At 48.9% G+C, this 18,389-nt stretch overlaps 5 protein-coding genes across 5 annotated transcripts; 4 read left to right on the top strand and 1 right to left on the bottom strand.

Annotated features, from left to right (window-relative positions):
- Positions 1–2,141: 2,141 nt before the first annotated feature.
- On the top strand, positions 2,142–3,118 carry DACRYDRAFT_75298 (NADP-binding protein). Its single transcript, XM_040776124.1, has 2 exons — positions 2,142–2,756; positions 2,810–3,118. Exons 1-2 carry the CDS (start codon positions 2,216–2,218, stop codon positions 3,007–3,009), a joined length of 741 nt encoding a protein of 246 aa, XP_040632770.1. The 5' UTR covers positions 2,142–2,215; the 3' UTR covers positions 3,010–3,118.
- Positions 3,119–3,633: 515 nt separating this feature from the next.
- DACRYDRAFT_104367 (NADP-binding protein) lies at positions 3,634–4,407 on the top strand (the record flags this gene model as incomplete). Its single annotated transcript, XM_040767915.1, has 4 exons — positions 3,634–3,679; positions 3,733–3,938; positions 4,000–4,228; positions 4,286–4,407. The coding sequence occupies 4 exons, from the start codon at positions 3,634–3,636 to the stop codon at positions 4,405–4,407; spliced, it is 603 nt and encodes a 200-aa protein (XP_040632771.1).
- Positions 4,408–5,293: 886 nt separating this feature from the next.
- DACRYDRAFT_113898 (NADP-binding protein) lies at positions 5,294–6,543 on the top strand (the record flags this gene model as incomplete). Its single annotated transcript, XM_040769721.1, has 5 exons — positions 5,294–5,595; positions 5,656–5,942; positions 6,004–6,214; positions 6,268–6,309; positions 6,362–6,543. Exons 1-5 carry the CDS (start codon positions 5,541–5,543, stop codon positions 6,541–6,543), a joined length of 777 nt encoding a protein of 258 aa, XP_040632772.1. The 5' UTR covers positions 5,294–5,540.
- A 506-nt stretch (positions 6,544–7,049) lies between these two features.
- Positions 7,050–10,308, top strand: DACRYDRAFT_113899 (NADP-binding protein). The gene is made up of 8 exons (XM_040769722.1): positions 7,050–7,177; positions 7,229–7,515; positions 7,566–7,818; positions 7,871–7,994; positions 8,258–8,954; positions 9,015–9,804; positions 9,857–9,982; positions 10,049–10,308. Exons 1-6 carry the CDS (start codon positions 7,126–7,128, stop codon positions 9,693–9,695), a joined length of 2,094 nt encoding a protein of 697 aa, XP_040632773.1. The 5' UTR covers positions 7,050–7,125; the 3' UTR covers positions 9,696–9,804; positions 9,857–9,982; positions 10,049–10,308.
- Positions 10,309–15,963: 5,655 nt separating this feature from the next.
- DACRYDRAFT_104370 (uncharacterized protein) lies at positions 15,964–16,271 on the bottom strand (the record flags this gene model as incomplete). Its single annotated transcript, XM_040767916.1, has 2 exons — positions 15,964–16,098; positions 16,149–16,271. The coding sequence occupies 2 exons, from the start codon at positions 16,269–16,271 to the stop codon at positions 15,964–15,966; spliced, it is 258 nt and encodes an 85-aa protein (XP_040632774.1).
- Positions 16,272–18,389: the final 2,118 nt, after the last annotated feature.

The raw sequence follows: 18,389 nt of genomic DNA on the forward strand, positions 1-18,389 counted from the left end.
ATGCACAGCAGGTCACCTGACCATCCAATCCTTCCAGCAGGTTCCAGCACATGCCAAGGTATACCAGCTACTTCCATGTCATAAAGGCTTAGTCATGTCTCTTGACCAAGCAATGAGCTGGTGCCCTGACAACGCCTGCCACATGGCCTCCCTCCTTATGATAAGGAGAAGCCATGGGAGTACATCTTGACTCCCGGACACTTAGGTGCTATTTGTGAGCATGATCCACCTTGCTGGGCAAGGTGCATGGAGACAGCAGACACCTACTGGGCCATCTGACCCCACTATGGGCCCCAATTTGGACTACTCTGGTCCAAGTATAACAAGATGATCAGTCAAATTGGAACCAAAATATACCCCCATGCCAATAATGGGGCAGGCATTTGCCACTCATGGGATGGACACTACTACATCCCAGACCTCCATCTCTGGAAGTTCTTGAAAGATCATTGTCCCCACAATGATAACAAATTATTCATTTGCAGAGATGCAAACATGTTCTATGAGGTCTGCACAGATGTCTTCTCCTCTGAAGATTGCTTCAAGGACCTTGCCCATGTGGCAAAAATCCCTGAGCTCCCCATGCCCCATTGGAGCACATCTGCATGCTTCCAGCATGTGCTTCACATTGTTGATGGCCAGCACACCTGGGACATCATCACCATCATGCATGAGTTTGCAGCCAGTGGGCTGCAAGGAGGGAAACTAGCCACATGGGTCAGCTACTTTGGCCATAGGGCCAGGAAGGCACAGCATGTTGGCCTTCGATTCCCAGAACAACTGCCTCTGGATGCAGGTGTATCAATCTGCAATTGTTCCACCTCCCCAGGCAGATTTCCCTCCCTTGGGTTTGAAACTGGAAGGTTTCCTCTGGAGTGATGAATGTGCCCCTGCTATTGCAGGGCCATCACATGTTAATGTCCCTTTTGAGAAGGACATCTCTCTTGATTATGGTTCTGATGACCATGATGGATACAACAAAGGTCTCTGAGTCATAACCTCCTCCTCTCTGAATGGGGGGGGGGTGTAAGGGATATGTAGATATCCCCATACTTACCATATATGGTAACAGCACCTCTAGGGCGATCAGATCATCCAATGGACTTACACATAGCAGGTGGCTGTAGGCCACCCTTTTCTCTTATCTCTCTTTAGTACACCCAAATGTATTACTACTAGATAGTAATACATTGGATTAGTGTACCTATTGGGAGTGAAAGGGCATTGTAAGCCCTTTCAAGGAGAGTGCACAGAAGACTCTGACTTTGGTGGATGCTGCTGAGCATGACAAAATCAGGCCAAAGTTCAGGAGCTACAATGGATCAATTCTGACATGGTGAATGATAAACACTGAATCAGTGCCAAGTAGTCCTTGCAGATTGTAGACAAAAAGGATTGATCCAGTGCTTCCAAATGCCCCAAAAATGAGAGCTCATTGTTTGTGATGGCAACCTGGGGATGGAGTTCAAGACATTTTGGCAAGTGTCCATACCTTCCTTCTGGAGCTTGGGATAAATTTGGCAGGTTTCAACAGTCCAAATACATTCCCTCAGCTTTGGTCTGATTGAAGAGGCAGATAACCACAGAAACCACATTTTGATGAAACATTGGCAGGTTCATTTCAGGTGAGCCAGTGCAAGGTGCCAGAACTGTCTAGAATCCAGACAAATAGCAATCCGTGGGCCAGGCAACAGAAGGTGTTGATTGCCGGAAAGACTAAATTTGTACAACCCATGAGAGCTCCTCCAATGTTATTTTGAGCCAATTTTCATGGAACCTAATGACGTCGTTGTCTAATCTCCGAAAGGCCATGAGCACTTACAAATCAAGGGATTGGCACCGCCACATTACCACACCCCATCGGTTTTTGCCAGCGTGAGAAACAGCGCATCTCATCTTCCTCTCTTCATTGACAAGGCCCTTGGTAATGCTCTTATTAGGGAGAAGATTGACTTGGATGTGTCACCTCGATTGAAAAGCGACTAATAAGGTGGTGCTATTTAAATCTCTGCTTGCTCAGCTCAGCCCACTCGCAACTATGATCAACGTGACGTTATGGATCCTTGGACCGAGCCCTGTACAACGCGAAGGGTATAAAAGCGCGCATTTCTCCAGGAAAGCATATGAACAACTTCCCCCAGCATCAGCGCAAGTGCTTGCTACCGCAAAGTCGAACCATCGAGCCAAATCAAACTAGCTTCTCTCTTACAACCCAATGTCTCCGACTGTATACCTTGTCTCTGGTGCGAATCGTGGTATCGGCCTCGGCCTCGTCACATCCCTTGCCACCCGTGCGAATGTCATTGTCTTCGGCGGTGTTCGTGACCCGTCGTCTGCCACGGATCTCAAGGCACTGCAAAACAAGTATCCGAGAACGGTCCACATTGTTAAGCTCACCTCGGCGAGCCGGTCAGACAACCTCGCAGCGATAGAACAAATCAAGCGCACTGCTGGAAGGCTGGACGTTGTGATTGCAAACGCGGGCATAGCCAAGTTCTGGGGTAGTATCCTCGACACCCCAGAAGAAGAGATGCGTGAGCACTACGAAGTGAACGTCGTTGGACCCACCGTGCTGTTCCAAGCAGCCTGGCCGCTATTGAAAAAGTCGACAAGACCCGATTTTGCTATCATCTCGTCTGTTGCTGGCAGCATTGCAGTTGGTGCAGCAATGCCTGCTGGTGTCCTTGCATATGGCGCGAGCAAGGCCGGTGCCAACTTTCTTGCAATGAAGCTCCATTCGGAACATCCTGAGCTGGGTACGTCTCTTTCTCCTCAGGTTATATCACAAATTCTGACGACGACCCAACAGTTGTTATTCCGATCCATCCCGGTTCCGTTGCGACCGATATGGGCGACTACGGCAAGAAGAACGACGCCGTGATCCGAGAACTTACATTCATCCCTGTGGAGAAGAGTGTTGGAGGCATCCTAAATGTGGTCGATGATGCTAAACGCCCGCTGGATGGACCGAAAATGATCAGCTACGACGGCTCGGTGATACCGTGGTAAGGGAATCACGAGTATCAGGAATGACCAGCCAAGTGTAGGATACACCACTTGAATCCACGGAGGCCATTAGATTCGTTAGGCATGTATGTATAGAGAATATAACACGTCCCCCAAAAATAACCTGCCGCTGAGCTGTCTGCTATGAAGAACCCGGACTCGACCCGGCAATATTGAGGCGAGTGTAGACAAAGTGCGACTCGTCAGGCAAGAGGGGATGGCCCTACCTTGCCCTACTATACCTGTCGCCAGGAGAAAACAACCCACGCACTCGCCTCCGCAGAAATGCTGACTCAACCTCGTGTTATAAAAGCGTCGACCCAGATTATATCGGAATAACATCATCTCCGATTCAGGCCCACGTAACTGAAACGGGTGGACCTTGCTCCGATTTGCACCCCTCCACCTGGATCGCTCGAGAAGGCAATCGAACGGAAGCGATGACTATGACTGTCACCGACCGTGGCAAATGGAATGCTATTAACGATTGCTAAGATATGATGCTCTGAAGAAAGAAAATGGCATATATAAGCCGGGCAAGACGGCCTTTGGGGATGGCAGCAACAAGCCAACTTTCAGTGGTACATTCGAGAATAACACCAATCTTTGAAGACGGCAATAATCGAAATGTCTCCTACTATTTACCTTGTCTCTGGTTCTAATCGTGGAATAGGTATGTTCAGCATTCACGATCAATATATGCATTCGCTCAACCCAAGCATATAGGACTTGGCCCAGTCACCCAGCTCGCAGCCCGTCCAGACACCATCGTGTTTGCCGGGGTGCGTGATCCTGGTAAGGCGACTTCTCTTCAAGCACTCGCCGCCCAGCATCCCAAAACTTTCTATGTTATCCCTCTGATATCTGCCGATGAGGCCAACAATGCCAACGCCATATCTCAGATCCAATCGATCACGGGCAGGCTGGACGTCGTGATCGCCAATGCCGGTATCAATACCTTCTTCGGTCCCGTCCTTTTAACCTCGCACTGAGGTCGCCCTTGAACATCAACGGGTGAACTACATCGGCCCACTGGTACTGTTCAAGGCTGCCTGGCCCCTGTTGGAGAAGGGTGAACATCCGAAATTTGGTATCATCAGTAGCTTGGCGGGGAGTATTGCCGTTGGTGCGGGCCTGGATTCAGGCTTACTTGCATATGGTGCTAGCAAGGCTGCCGTGAATTATTTGGCGGGGAAGATCTGGCAAGAGCACAAGAATCTCGGTATGTTTTGATCCTCGTCGTCCCCGTATTGGACGTTGATGGAGGGTGTGTGGGCAGTGGTTGTTCCCATCAATCCAGGTGGTGTGGCGACGGACAGCAGCCTTTGCCCAGAAGAACGATCCACTTATGGCGTCCATGTCGCTTATCACTATCGAGGAGAGCGCGACGGGTATCCTTAATGTGCTGGACAAGTCTGAGCGCGACTCGGGCATGAAGTTCATGGATCAGGACGGGAGTATACTGCCCTGGTAGAAATCGAGGAGAAAGATGCGTGTGTGGACTTGATGTAATTGCGGAATCGGTACAAAGAAACTTCTTCATGTCTATATTCACTCATGTAAATGAGTGAATCGACCTGAACGTTTCCTACTTCCTTGGTTGCTTCTTGGGCAAAGGTTCGAGATCAGCCCTGGGGCAGTCGCAAGGGATATGGTCGCCATTGGGCAAACGCACGACCCTCATGACATCCATGAGACTGTTCGACATTGACGGGAGCGCTTAAGTGAGTTAGGTTCCGAATGAGGTTTGCTTGCGGTGGAGACATGAGCATATTCATGCCTCGATGGACGGTTTCGGCTGACCGGCTTGGTGGCTGGGAGTAGACGTAGGACGAGAACAGAACGGAAGATCTATACAAGTCATAACTGCTGCAATAAATGATAGAAATCAGGAAGAAAGCGGAATCCATGAGTTGTCCAATTCATGGGTTACTTGTTCTGATCCATTCGTGGGGGCAGGGTCGAGCATTGTGATGCTGGAGACCTCCAGCTGAAAGAGGGGGCCTATCTGCTGCGGGATACAAGTCAACTTTATAAGTCAAGCTGCCATCATGGGTCCCTTTCGCTCCAGACGCTGTTCATAACGCGTAGTGGTGTCTGGGGAGATTCGAACATGGATGTTCTGCAACATGGTGCACGTCGTGGATGAAGATGGAGGTATCACGTGACTTCAGTCTGTAGCGCCCGACCCTGCCCAATCAGACACGTTGTCCTCCCTTATTACAAGCCTGCTCGGTATCCCTTGTTGTTCACGTGCATTCTACCTCGCAAACCGCGAACTGCCCCTGCTATTCTGGAATTGTATACTGTCCGTGGGGATGAGGTGCAAAGCGCTGCGACGTTGGATACACAACAACTGCGTGAGGCCCCACGCGTAATCCTATTCGCAGATTTCGTAGGACACATCCCAACTACGAGCACCCGCAGATCATGTTCTATGATGACCGGATAGTGTCCTGGAATACTGATATAGGAGCCGTACGACCGCATTTCCTAGGATTGTGTCCCACTAACACAAGTTCTCCGAGATCGCAATGTCCTCTACCACACCCACAGTTTGGCTCGTGTCAGGAGCTAACAGAGGCATCGGTACGTCCGTGTTAATCTGACGAAAGTTGGGCATCTCAATCCTAACGAAATTTCCCTCAGGGCTCGGTCTCGTAACTGAGCTTGCGGCTCGTCCCGATACAATCGTCTTCGCGGGTGCACGCAGCCCGTCCTCCGTCGATGCGCTGCAGGCCCTCGTGACCGAGCATCCTGGGAAGGTCCACATATCGGAGCTCATATCTGGAGACGTGGATGGGAACCGTGCTGCTGTGAAGGAGGTCGAACGTATTGCCGGGAGACTGGATGTGGTGATTGCGAATGCGGGTATATGCGACTTCATGGGCCCTGCAATGGAGACCAGTCCGGAGGTCATGAAAGAACATTTTGAGGTACGCATACCCTCATTCACCCCACGCCATACCTCTTAGCTGACTTACCTACCCCACACAGGTGAACGTGGTTGGCACGCTTGTTCTCTTCCAATGTACCTACGCGCTTATCTCTCGTTCGAGCCCGCAGCCAAAGTTCATCCCCGTCTCGAGCGGCGCTGGGAGCCTTAAGGATGGCACACGCTTCTTCCTCCCCGTCATGGCCTACGGGGCGAGCAAGGCCGCGGAGAACTATCTCGCGAGGAGGCTGTGGTTTGAATATCCTAATCTGAGTAAGTAACACAACACCGCAGAACTAGTGAGCGCTGACTGGTATGCGGGATAGTCTGCTTTCCCATCTCTCCTGAAGCGGTCAAAACTGACCTGCGTACGTCGTTCGGCTTCATCTTCCCTTTCTCTCTCTCTAACCTAAGACCCAGCGACCAAGGCTCTCATCGCCAATCCGCGTGTCGCCGACGATCCGCGCCTTGCTGCCCTCCCTTTGCAGTCGGTCGAAACCGTCGCCAGCGATATATTGAGGAGGGTGGATGAAGCTGTTCGAGGGGGCGAGGAGGGCCCGGGGTTCGTCAAGTCGGATGATGGATCCGTGAGGGCTTGGTAAAGGGATGTTGGCATAAGGATCCTTATCGAATATGTCGGTGTGAAGTAAGACACGTCAGCAGACATTGTGATCTTGACAATGAATTTGACTGCAGCTCGATAACGACACCAAAGTTTCATCTGAACCAGATCATGCCATCCGAGTCGAGCGTGCTTGACCTGCGCATATGTAAATCAGCCTCGGCCTCACGTGTCTCGTGTTTACATGGTGTTGTGCCAATCGGGTTACCCTATTCTGGACCACCAACGTAACACGATGATAGAACTCCGAATAGGAAAAGGCTATTCAGAGCTTTCCCCGCACTGAAGTGTGCTCCCATGCATACCCCACGGCCTGCCCACCGACCGGCAGGGTCTTCGGCAACATCCATCTGATCCCTACTTGCCAAGCGCATCAATCTCTGTTCTTGCCCACACTATGAAGCTGCGTCAACCAGTTCGGTTTCAGCTTTGCCTCGACACACGCTGCACGACCCCGACAATGTCCATGACCAACCCATGCACGAAGCATATCGTACTTGTTGCGAGCGAGGCGGAAGGAGGAATCAGCAGTTCGCTCAGTCCAACATAATACGCTCAGGAAATGTCTAGTACCCCTACTGTCTATCTCGTGTCCGGGTCTAATAGAGGCATAGGTATGTCTGCCACAGTCATAAACGGCTAGTCAATCACAACCGTTGTTACAGGATCGGGTCTTGTTACACTCCTTGCTGCTCGGGAGAACACGGTCGTCTTCTGTGGCTGCCGCAACCCTGCAGCAGCGACTGACCTCGACGCCCTCGTAGCCAAGCACCCAGGCAAAGTGCACATCGTCAAGATTGTCTCTGGCGATTTGGAGGGCAACAAAGCCGCTGTAGAGGAGGTTAGGAAGATTGCTGGGAGGCTGGATGTCGCGATCGCCAACGCGGCCATTGGCAACTATTTGGGGCCCGCTTTGCAGACCCCCCCAGAAGCTATGAGGGAGCATTTCGAGGTATGCATATATCATTTTGAACAGATCAGGATTCAGTGCTATCGGAATAGGTGAACGTCATTGGCACCTTGGTTTTCTTCCAAGCTGTGTACCCCCTCCTTAAGGCCTCTACCGAGACTCCCAAGTTCATTCCCATTGCCTCCGGGGCTGGGTCCATGACGGACGGAGCGCGTTTCCCAGTCCCCGTACTGGCGTATGGAGCGAGCAAGGCTGCAGAGAACTATTTAGCCAGGAAGCTGTGGTTCGAGTGTCCGGGGTTGATTTGCGTGCCCATTGAGCCAGGAGGTACGAAAACCGGGCTCAGTATGACTTTAATCCTCCTCCCCTTCAATAGGATATCCTGACACGGGTTTAGCGGAAACTGTCATCCAGGCTGTCCCGCAAATGGCTAATTATCCCTTCCAGTCCGCGGAGGAGGCCGCGGCCAACCTGCTCAAGAGGATTGACGAAGCTGAGCGGGGAGGAGATGATGGTCCAGGGTTTGTCAATGCAACAGATGGAAGTATCAGGCCTTGGTGAGAGAGATGAATTAGAAAACAATCGTTGTGGAAGAAGAATGTTGCATTTGGAAGAGTACATGCCTGTGGAATAAATTCTGTCAAGGGTTGTCAGCTTTAGTCCCTATCGTCGATCAAGCTTGTACAAGACACGACTCCATTCCTGCATTAAGATGCGCATTGTCATCCTCTCATCACCTCGTCGCGGGCCAACCCATGCGAGCTGTTCTTATTCTCCTGGTTAGCTACTGGCTGCTCCCCTATGCAGGGGCAGAGGACGACGTTCTACTCGACATCCCTCCTCTGGTATCCAGCGTCCTTGGGATCTTGCCAGTGCCAACCGAGACTGCACCGATCATAACAATAACAGTCACAACGACAGTAACTGCAACGACTACAGTAACAGAAGCATGCAGTCCTTCGATCACATCTAGCTCTCCACCGATGATCTGGCGCCAGTCGTTGACCATGACGGACCTTGATGAGTGGAATATAACCAACTTCGCTTGTGGCAAACAGAACCTGAACATTGTGTCATCCATCCCTCTCCCACTATATGCATCAGCTCCTATTGCTACAGAACTCGTTTCACTCACCAACGACATCCCAATCATCATCGCACGGGGACCAGGACCGTTGCCGCCCACCGAGTCGCCGTCACTGCTGCGCATCACCTACCCTATCCATTCGTCCGACCCCTCCCTAACCCCCCTCGGCGGCGCCGACTTCTATTCCAATCCCCTTTCCATAGCTCTCAAGAACGCCACTTCCGTATCCCTGTCCTACTCAGTATTCTTCCCCCTCGAGTTCGACTTCGTTCGGGGAGGGAAACTGCCGGGGTTGTATGGCGGTGCATATGGATGTTCGGGTGGGAAGAGTGCCGAGGAATGCTGGAGCTCGAGATTGATGTGGCGGAGAGAAGGAGCAGGAGAGCTGTATTTGGTATGTGCAACAAGTTTCACGCATGTCATACACCACCCTGACCCTTCTGTACGCACGCAGTATGCTCCAAAAGCGGCCCAGACTTCCGCGCTTTGCTCCACCCCACCACTCACTATATGCGGTAGTGCAGACGGGCAATCCATCGGTCGTGGGTCATTTAATTTCACTCGTGGAGCGTGGACACACGTGTTACAGAGGGTGACGCTTAACACCCCTGGGGAGTGGGACGGAGAGTTTGAGTTGTGGGCGAATGGGAAGAGGGTGATTAAGTTGGATGGAATGTACTGGAGAAAGGCTGCGACTCCCAGCACCCCTGATGAAGGACATGAGGATGAAACTGGGGGAGCAGGCGATGAAAGCGAAGAAAACTCCCCCCTTCTGGACCAGCTGCAGGGGATCCTAATCGAAACATCCTCCCTATCCCTCGGATACTCAGGTTTTCTCCTCAAACCGGCCCTCGTACCCTCAATGAACAATACAACCCTTTCTCAGACAGCTTTGCGACCAAATGCGAACGGCGTCGCTGGTGCAGGAACGCATCGTCCACCCGAGCGAGGAACGAACACGAGTCTCAAGCCCAAAACGAGCAAGACTACCAAAGGAGCTACATCTCCTCATGGACCGCCCGGCTTCTCAGGCATCTTCTTCTCGACTTTCTTTGGCGGCTCCGGTCCTGAATGGGCTACTCCGGAGGAAACATGGACGTGGTTCAAAGACTTTGAACTGGTGGTGCATTACTAGCTCCTAGGCAACAGCAGTTGCCCAAGTTCAAATGTCTTTGGGGTGGTCTTCCCTTACAAGTTCCAACTTCTCATATGCAGTCTTCAACACGAAGTTAACGATGGGATAGGTGGGCATCGCCCTCTGAGGAATTTCCTTTGTACCGACTGATCTCGACGCAGGTCTCGAATGCGCTCGTCCGAACATTGCAATCTCGGGGGTATGTCCGATGTCCATGTGCGAGCCAAGTGCATGACTGAGGAGTGTTCGAGCCCTTGGTTAATATCGCCAGAGGAGAACAGCACTCGGTACGTTATTCCATTGCCTCTGTCTTATACATAACGCGCCTAACTGATCTCTCTGTATGTGCGCAGAGCATGCTCAGAGAGTCGCCCAAATATCGCATGTCGAATATTGAGTACTCAGTATGCAATATTGCTGCAAAGCACTGACCTGTCCATCCCTCCCACGTCTTTCAGTCCACTCGTTTCCGACCCGCCGTTATCCTCGCCGGCAACCCAAGGTTTTCCCCAGGTTGAGGTTGATCCGTCATGAACTGCGAACTCCGTTTCCATCGGAGGAGTATGGCGGAGCAAATGACAAAACTCTTGCTTCCGTCAGCGATCCCCGTATACGGTACCATACTGAGCTATACTGAGGCAAAATGTCGGTATTAACCCGTATTTGTACCATTCTCACAGTATCTACAAGTATTCCCCAGTATACATGACTCGGGATCAGTATTGTATTCTTCAGTATAGGTATGGTATTCTTCGGTATTACCATTTCATGGTATATCTTTCATACTGTCTTGTACTCATACTGTATTCAACCAATCATTCCCAACATTATGTAGTAGTGTGCAAGAGGGACCCCATGACACTCTGTGTGCCCTTCTCTTTACCAGAATGTTTACCCACATCTCTCTCCTCACTGGGGTCCAAAAGTTCATCATACTACCATTTCCCATTCCTCCATCATCAAACTCTATTTTGTTCCCCTCCTATCATTCCACTGCCATACAGCAGGGGAGTACTGGAAATGCACTACTCAGGCAACCCTCCTCAGGTATGCCTACTCAGCCTCCATGGTTTCTGCCACAATCACCTGCCCCTGCCAGAATCCCTCTTCATTTCAATCTTACTATGAAATACAGCAGAATACCATAATTGTATTTGAGGCTATAGCTACATATCCTGTGGCCCTAATAGATGTGCATACTCAATGGTGCAGTACACTTGCAGAGCACACTCCCACCAGCTATAGTAATCTGCCAGCATTATTCCCCACCTATACCCCTCAACTTGTGAGTTGAAGTAGAACAGCTCTTCTTGGCTCATAGGACATGCAGCATCATCCACCCAAAACTGTGTGAATCCTGTTGGCTGGGCACCAACATGATGTTGCATCAATGCCTCATCTTGCAGGCCCTGCCAATCAATACTGAACATATCCCTCCTGCTGTCCCCAGACCAGTTCCACAGAGTACCATCATGAAGCCCTCAATAGCCCTTCTCCAGCATACCAACCATCCACCTCTCATTCAGTGATTTCATCCATCCTTCCCAACTCTGTAATGGGTGGAAGTTCCATGTTTGTCGCCATAGTTTTGCATCTCAATTGATATCTGCAAGGAATACATAATGCAACAGCCACATATGGCTGTTCAGTGCGATATCCAGCTCTCATTTGTGTATCATCCATGATGCAACATTGAGGTTTTTGAGCCCATGATCTCCACAAATGCAAGAGGGAGTTCCATACCATGTACATGCATCCCAAATCATGGTGAACACCATATCCTTGCAGTTGTTTGTAGACACACAAATACCAGTACATAGACATGAATGACCATCTATGAATGCATGGTGCACTATTCCATGTCAAACATCTGCTACTCATATCAATTAGCATCTTTTGGGTTCTAGTGTCAATGGTACATCAGCTCACCTAGATTTGCATTGAGATGCCATAGAGCATGTGGACCAGCCACTTTGTAATGTCTCCATTCCGCAGGAATCTGATCTCCAAATTGACAGTGTGGTGCCACTCAGTGAAGAGATCCTTGTATCTTCTTTAGCAGTACCTGTATCCCCAAGGCCAGGAAGTACTCCCAAACCATAGATCATCCCATATGTGGAAAGGTCTCCAGCACTCTAGATACCTCAGTATCCAGTTCATTCTCAGACCACAACAAGCAGGATTGTCTTGGTGCATGTTGGATGTGTACAACTCTGGATCCTGCTGTGCATGCCACATAGACTGGTTCTTCCTTGGGTCATAGTCCCAGGTCCACTATATGCTGCCTTAGAGTTCTTGGAGAGACCTCAAGCAGCTTTGCAAGAACTGACAAGCAAGGTACCACACGCAAAGCAGCAGTCAAGAAATCTTTGTTGAACACAAACTTCCTTTGGCCTCCCTGGTTCCCATGTGATACCCAGGTTGCTGGACAACCCTGTGCCATTATTGACCTATCCTCTGCTTCAAGGCCCTTCTCCACATCACATTGCAAGGCATGAAGTTGTTCTTTGGCACTATAAGCTTCTTCTTCTGGTAGTAGTTTCCATACCTAGGATGACCATCAGCATTGTACACCTCATTCTCTGAGCCCTTCCCTGACCTCTCCCAAGACACCCAAGAGCCACACCACTTCTGCTTGTGTTTGCTCCCAGTAGGCTTGATCTCCCATGTGACCTTCCAGCCCTCTTTGAACATGAATCCCTACTTGTGCAAGTGCAGCCCTAAAATGAAGAGCCAACTGTATTGCTGCAGCAGTAGGCAAAGCCATTGGTGTGGGTCATTACTCACAAACATTGGACATAATATGTCCAAGCATAATTTCTCTTATCTCAAATTGATGCAGTATGATATTGTATGATGGGGTATATTACAGTATACTTTGGTATTGTTTGGTATTCCCCTGTATCTGATGGGAGCAAATGGTGCTCTCACAACCATTGTGTTTGTCCTTCACCACACCATTGTCCTTCATACATACCTTTCACCACCCTCATCTTGGGATGCCTATCCAACTACAGAATCAAGTCCTCCCCTCTCCTGCTACAGATTCTTTCCCTCACCTCAGGAAGTGTTGACAAGCTGACAAAACTCACGCCCCCCCCCCCCCTACACCAACCCACCCCATATACCCAGCTGTCTCCTTCAATGCATTACAACCACCTGCCAACCAATACAAACAACTGCCTTTGTTCAGTGACACCAATGTGATCCATGATGCCAACAATGAAGAAGTTACTGTGTGACCTGATGGCCATGATTCACCTGAACATATTCACCCATCTGCAACCCCAGCCAAAATTAACTGACTCTTCACACCCAGTCCCATCCTCATGACACACCACATTCCTCCCACAAGTGTGGACTTTCAAGTGCCATCCACCATGCATATTCTATTCAATGTCCAATATCCATAATTGATCTCTAATGTTGTAGACACATGTTGATCCTCTCCTCAATCTGGCATGTGAGAATCCAGTCAATCCCATATCTGAGCATCACATCCATTCAAGCTCAACCAGCCTGCCAGACAGCAGTATCTTGCAGACTGAAGGGCCATTGGTAACCTCTGATCTATGGTACTCCTTGGTCTCATGCACAGCCGCCTCTAGCTCTACCTCAACAATCACATCTCCTCCGGATACCACTGAAAAGCCAGCATTGGCTGACATCATTCCTTCTCTCATTGACATGTACAGAGCACCAATCTCGTCTTCCCCTCCACCACATGTTTCTGATTATCTGTTCTGCAATGAGTCATTTTCAAGCATGCAGGTTGTACAAGCCTCTGTCTCACCATCTCAGGCAACAGACAGACCTTGTTCTATTCTCATGCTGTTCAGTAACAACTTATCAGCACTTCCTGAAGGGCATCTCATTCATCATGCAGAACTAGATCCAGCCATTTACCAAGTTCAAGAGGGAGTAATGCACACCACCATAGATGTGGTCATGCCTATTGTTCTCCACCATGTCACACCCGTGAGTGGTTGGGAGGCATACCACTCTCATCATCAGCTCTGGTTATCACACATACTGATAACCATTCATTCAGTGAATGCACTTAATCATGGAGGTTGGTGGCTGTCTTCTGCTTTCGATGCCATCAACTGCCAGTTCATTACTGCCTGGGGTATTGTCTCTGTATTGCCCACATCCCCTATTACTCAACAGTTCTGCATTTCCCAACTGCAACTCGCTCACCTTGACAAATCTATGTTCATCTTATGCTTCCAGCTCTTGAAGGTATTGTTTCCCTCCTTACCATCCTATGATTTCTAACCTGATGTTGCCAGGAATCACCTTATCTAGGTGGTGATCCCATACCAGTCTTGACCTCAAATTCAACAATGTCATCCAGTCCTATGCCTGTCAGGCTCGAAGTCAATGAAGACACTTCATTACTTACACCTGATGCAGGTGTCCCTGTTGTCCACCCCAATACCATCTGGCCAACACAGAATCCTGCCATTGTACCATTGAATACTGCCAGCGCACCATCCAATGCCACCCTCACACCATGAAAAGCAACACTCACTGCTCCAATCACACTGACCCAATCTGCAGGCAGTACTCCTTGTTTGGAGCATCAAGACTGGCCCAACATTCCATCTCTCTCTCACATGGTTTCATTGGCACCAAATAACTTGGCTGCTTCCTCTGCCAGTGCCACTTCACTCACAATCTTTTCTCCCTCCCTTACCCCCTCCAATTCCCCTACTTCCATGGTGGCCCTCCGAGCTTCTTCCTCACTCAGGCCTAGTACTCCCCCCTTCAATCAAGCACTGGTCCATACCAATCATGCATTCAATTCAGCCTCATTGGGCCGGCCCCCAACAGGGTCAGATAGTCAGTATTTGACCATTCTCTCCAATTATTTGCACCACATGCCCAATTCATCTCAGCTTCTCCAAATGGCTTGTACTGAAAATAGGTGTGCCCCCATGATTGCCAAGTTCCAGCAATGGCATGCAATCAAGGCCATCATGGTACATCTTGGTCTCATGGATAATGATGCCTGGCCAAATGACAACACCATACTCATCAATGAAGTACCTGTAGCTGTGACACAAGTACTGGAGTGGCTCAAATATCCATACAACACATTCAAGAATAAGCACACACTTGTGAACCTTTTCAGTTCAATTTTGGTGGAACTTGAGAACAAGATCTATGAGGCCAATGTGCATTTACCATCCCTGTTGCAATATTTTGTTGATCCAGACTCTCCATGGCCAGATTCTCATGGACCTGGTACCTCAATTGCCAAAAGAACCACAGCCACCATCAAAGAGACAGAGCTGGAATGCCATGCACAAAGAGCTCTCCCCACCCTCAAAATCAGGGGCAGGAGTATTGGGTATGGTGCCTGTACTGTATCCCATTTGTAGAACAAGCAGGTATGGTAGATCCAAGTGCAGCCTGATACAGTAGCAGTACATACCATCATATATCACCCATTTATGTTGGAATGAGATACCTTTATGTATTGATCAGTTTGTTATGCAAGCAGTATGATATCCAAAATGCAGGAAGAGCAAGTTGTTGTATCAACACTAAACACACATGCAGGGACCAAATTTGTGCTGCAACAATTGTTGTATTGATGAAACATGAATACAGAAGAGTTTATTCCTTTCCTATCCTTTAAGTACAGTATGTATGAGAAGAGGTAGTTTGAGCCAGGAGAGGTAAATGGCTGAGCAGACAGAAAAAAAGGACATGAGGGATAAGTTGGGCACATTCCATACCAGATGGTATCAGACCCTCCACAAGAACACTAGATAAACAGACATAAAAGTTCAGACTGAGCATGAGAACATTGCACTATCAGTGGAGGAGATAGAAATATACAAGGCATCAGTCCATTCCAGATGGTACAGATCCTTCCACAAGAATATGAGCAGGAAAAAAGCAGGGTATTTGGGATATGTGTATGCACATATATTGGGACAAGGCTGGTACTTGTCCATATCAGTTGGTATTCCAGATGCTAAGCTAAGCATGTAAAAGCCTATATATGATGCGAAGCACACAGCACACAGTCATCATGGTGACAATGGCCACAATATGAACACATGTACACTCAGTCTTGTCCAGCTCCTCCATCCCATCAAAATTCATAAAAATGTGGCTCCTGGTGGACTCCTCTGTTTGCTCCTGCTCATTGATGGCACTGGAGAAAAAATGAGCTATGATGTTCACAAGAACACAGACACATGCCATACATCAGTCGCTGAAGCAAGTCTTCCAGCATGCATTGGCACACTGCTCAGTTCTCCTCCTTGTACTTCTTCAGGTTCAGGAGGTAGGCATAGTAATGGGACTCAAAAGCCTTGCTTCTGAAGCTCACCTTCTCATCATGCTGTGCAGCACCAGAAGCATCCTGTTGGAGTGTGAAGTGAAGCTACCATGCCAGTCAGTGTCAACAAAGTAAATAGGTGTTGCACTGCGCACTGTCATGCTCAGCACAGCAACCAGTCCCAAGGGCCACATATCTGCCTTAAAAAGATCTTTGTATTCCCAAGCCAAGCCCTTGACTGTACCAGGATTCCCCAGGAATGCCCTGTCATATAGCATCTTGATCACGGGATGATGGAAAGGGCCATGGTGTTTCTTCACAACATTGCTGCTCAACTCAATTTCAGCATAGACCAGGTTGTTGCCACTGAGAAGCATGTCAACCATGCGACAATGAGCATGCATTGCCAAAGAGGGACACAGGGAGAACCTATATGCATCTATCACCACCTCCTGGGCCAAGGTCTTCAGGCAACTTCTACCCCAGGTGCTGTTGCCCAAAATCTGCCCTGACTTTAGCATACAGTGTGGTGTGATTAGCAATACAAACAATGTACCATCTTTCCAAGTTCTGGGTACAAGGCAAGATCCAGCTGATAACTTGGTGCCTTGCCTTTTTTATTCTGTTTCAAAACCCATGGCCTTGGCACATTTGTTGGCGATAGTGACAGCATTGTCCAAGTATTCTCAAGTCTGCTGAGTCTGAGGGTAGAAGTTGATTGTATACAGCTGGACATGGAAGATCTTCTTGGCGTTGTTAACAATATTTTGAAGTGGGACAGGGTATGAAGACAAGCACTGTTTCTTTGACTCAGGTGTGATTTGCTTTGTTTGAGAAGGGTGACCAGTGGTGTGCTTTCTTGGGTATGTGCGGGATTCAGCATTGTCCTTCTTAATGGTCCTTGTTTGATCAGTTTCATAGATCTGTGATTGGTATTAGCTGGTGTTCATCCAGAGGTGGTATTCACATGTACTCAGTCAGTATCCTCATATTCATCCACCAACTCAATCTCACTACCATCCTCACCACTAGAGCTGGATGGCAGCTGCTTGACAGTATACCACCATGCTACCTTTGGCATGGTGGAACTCAATAGTTCTTCTAATGTCATGTCTGTGTGCTTGTGTCAAGGTGGAGGAGAGGCAGAATTATGATAATGCTGCATTAGGATTAACATGTGTTGTGGCAGAAAGACATACACTCACCTTCTCCAATCATGGAGATCTTGGTGGCAAGGGGTGCAAATCAACAGACAAGTTGATAACTTCACAGCCAGACAGGGTGTGGAGAATTGTGCCAATTTGCCATGAGTGCAGGACATCAATAGATGGCTCGGACTTGATGGTAGGACCTTGAACAGCAGTGCCATGCACAATCTCAGTGAAATGCTCTTGAGCATTTTTAGAGCCTGAGAGGTGTCAGTAACTTGGAACATCACACATGCCCTGAACACATGAGTACAGGGAGGATGGGCCATGGTATCATTGTTCCCTGCAGTGTCACTAGATGCCTTGATCACACGTCCTTCATGTGTTGACAAGTGAGCCACAGATGAAGTTACTTGTTGGATCTATGAACCAAGTGAGCTGGGATGACTACCAAGTAGACTACTCACAATCTCCGGAGAAATGGGCCAGAACTGTGTGACACAAATGGCAGTTGCCTTTCATGTCTGTTCTTCAAAGTCCATCCAAACCCACTTTCAGGATGTTGTTGTCCAGGAAAAGAAAAAGAAAAACAGTGTTGGAAGGGGGAAGGGCAGAGACCACATTCATGACTGAAGGCAACTCAGGTATCCCTTCATATTGGAATGGGCCCAGGGTTGAATGTGTCACAGTGGCAGGGGTATTTGATGCATCACAGTGGATCAGGTCCTCCCACCTTGGGTATCCTCAGTATATCTCAGTATGATGTGGTATTCCTCAGTTCCACCCTGAGAAAGGGCCCAATCAGTGGGAACCAATGTATTGGGGCAGAGATAGAAGGCCTGAATCCCACTCATGGGCTGGAAGTCCACATGGTAAAGAAGCTGCTTATATTGTTGCAGGTTGCAAGGCACCAGCAGATTTAGGCACTTCTCCCTGATCATTGGCAAACAATATTAATCATTTGAGTATGACTCTGCCATATCAATTTAATTGCCCACTATAGACTCAATTTGACTACAACAGTGGTATTTGAAAAGGGGGTTCAAAGCTACTGGCTATGCACACAACACTACAAACTGGGCCAAACATGTTTAAGTACAGCCAAATCTGTCAAACAAGAGTTCATTGTCTGTTCCCATAGTTAGTCACTAATCATCATACCTGCCCATAGCGTACCTACTAAATGACCCAATCCTGCCACCTCATAATGCAGTCATGCACAAGGGCGGGGCGAGGGGGGGGNGGGGG

This window comes from Dacryopinax primogenitus (assembly GCF_000292625.1).
Source record: "Dacryopinax primogenitus strain DJM-731 SS1 chromosome Unknown DACRYscaffold_2, whole genome shotgun sequence".
Classification (NCBI taxonomy): Eukaryota; Fungi; Basidiomycota; class Dacrymycetes; order Dacrymycetales; family Dacrymycetaceae; genus Dacryopinax; species Dacryopinax primogenitus.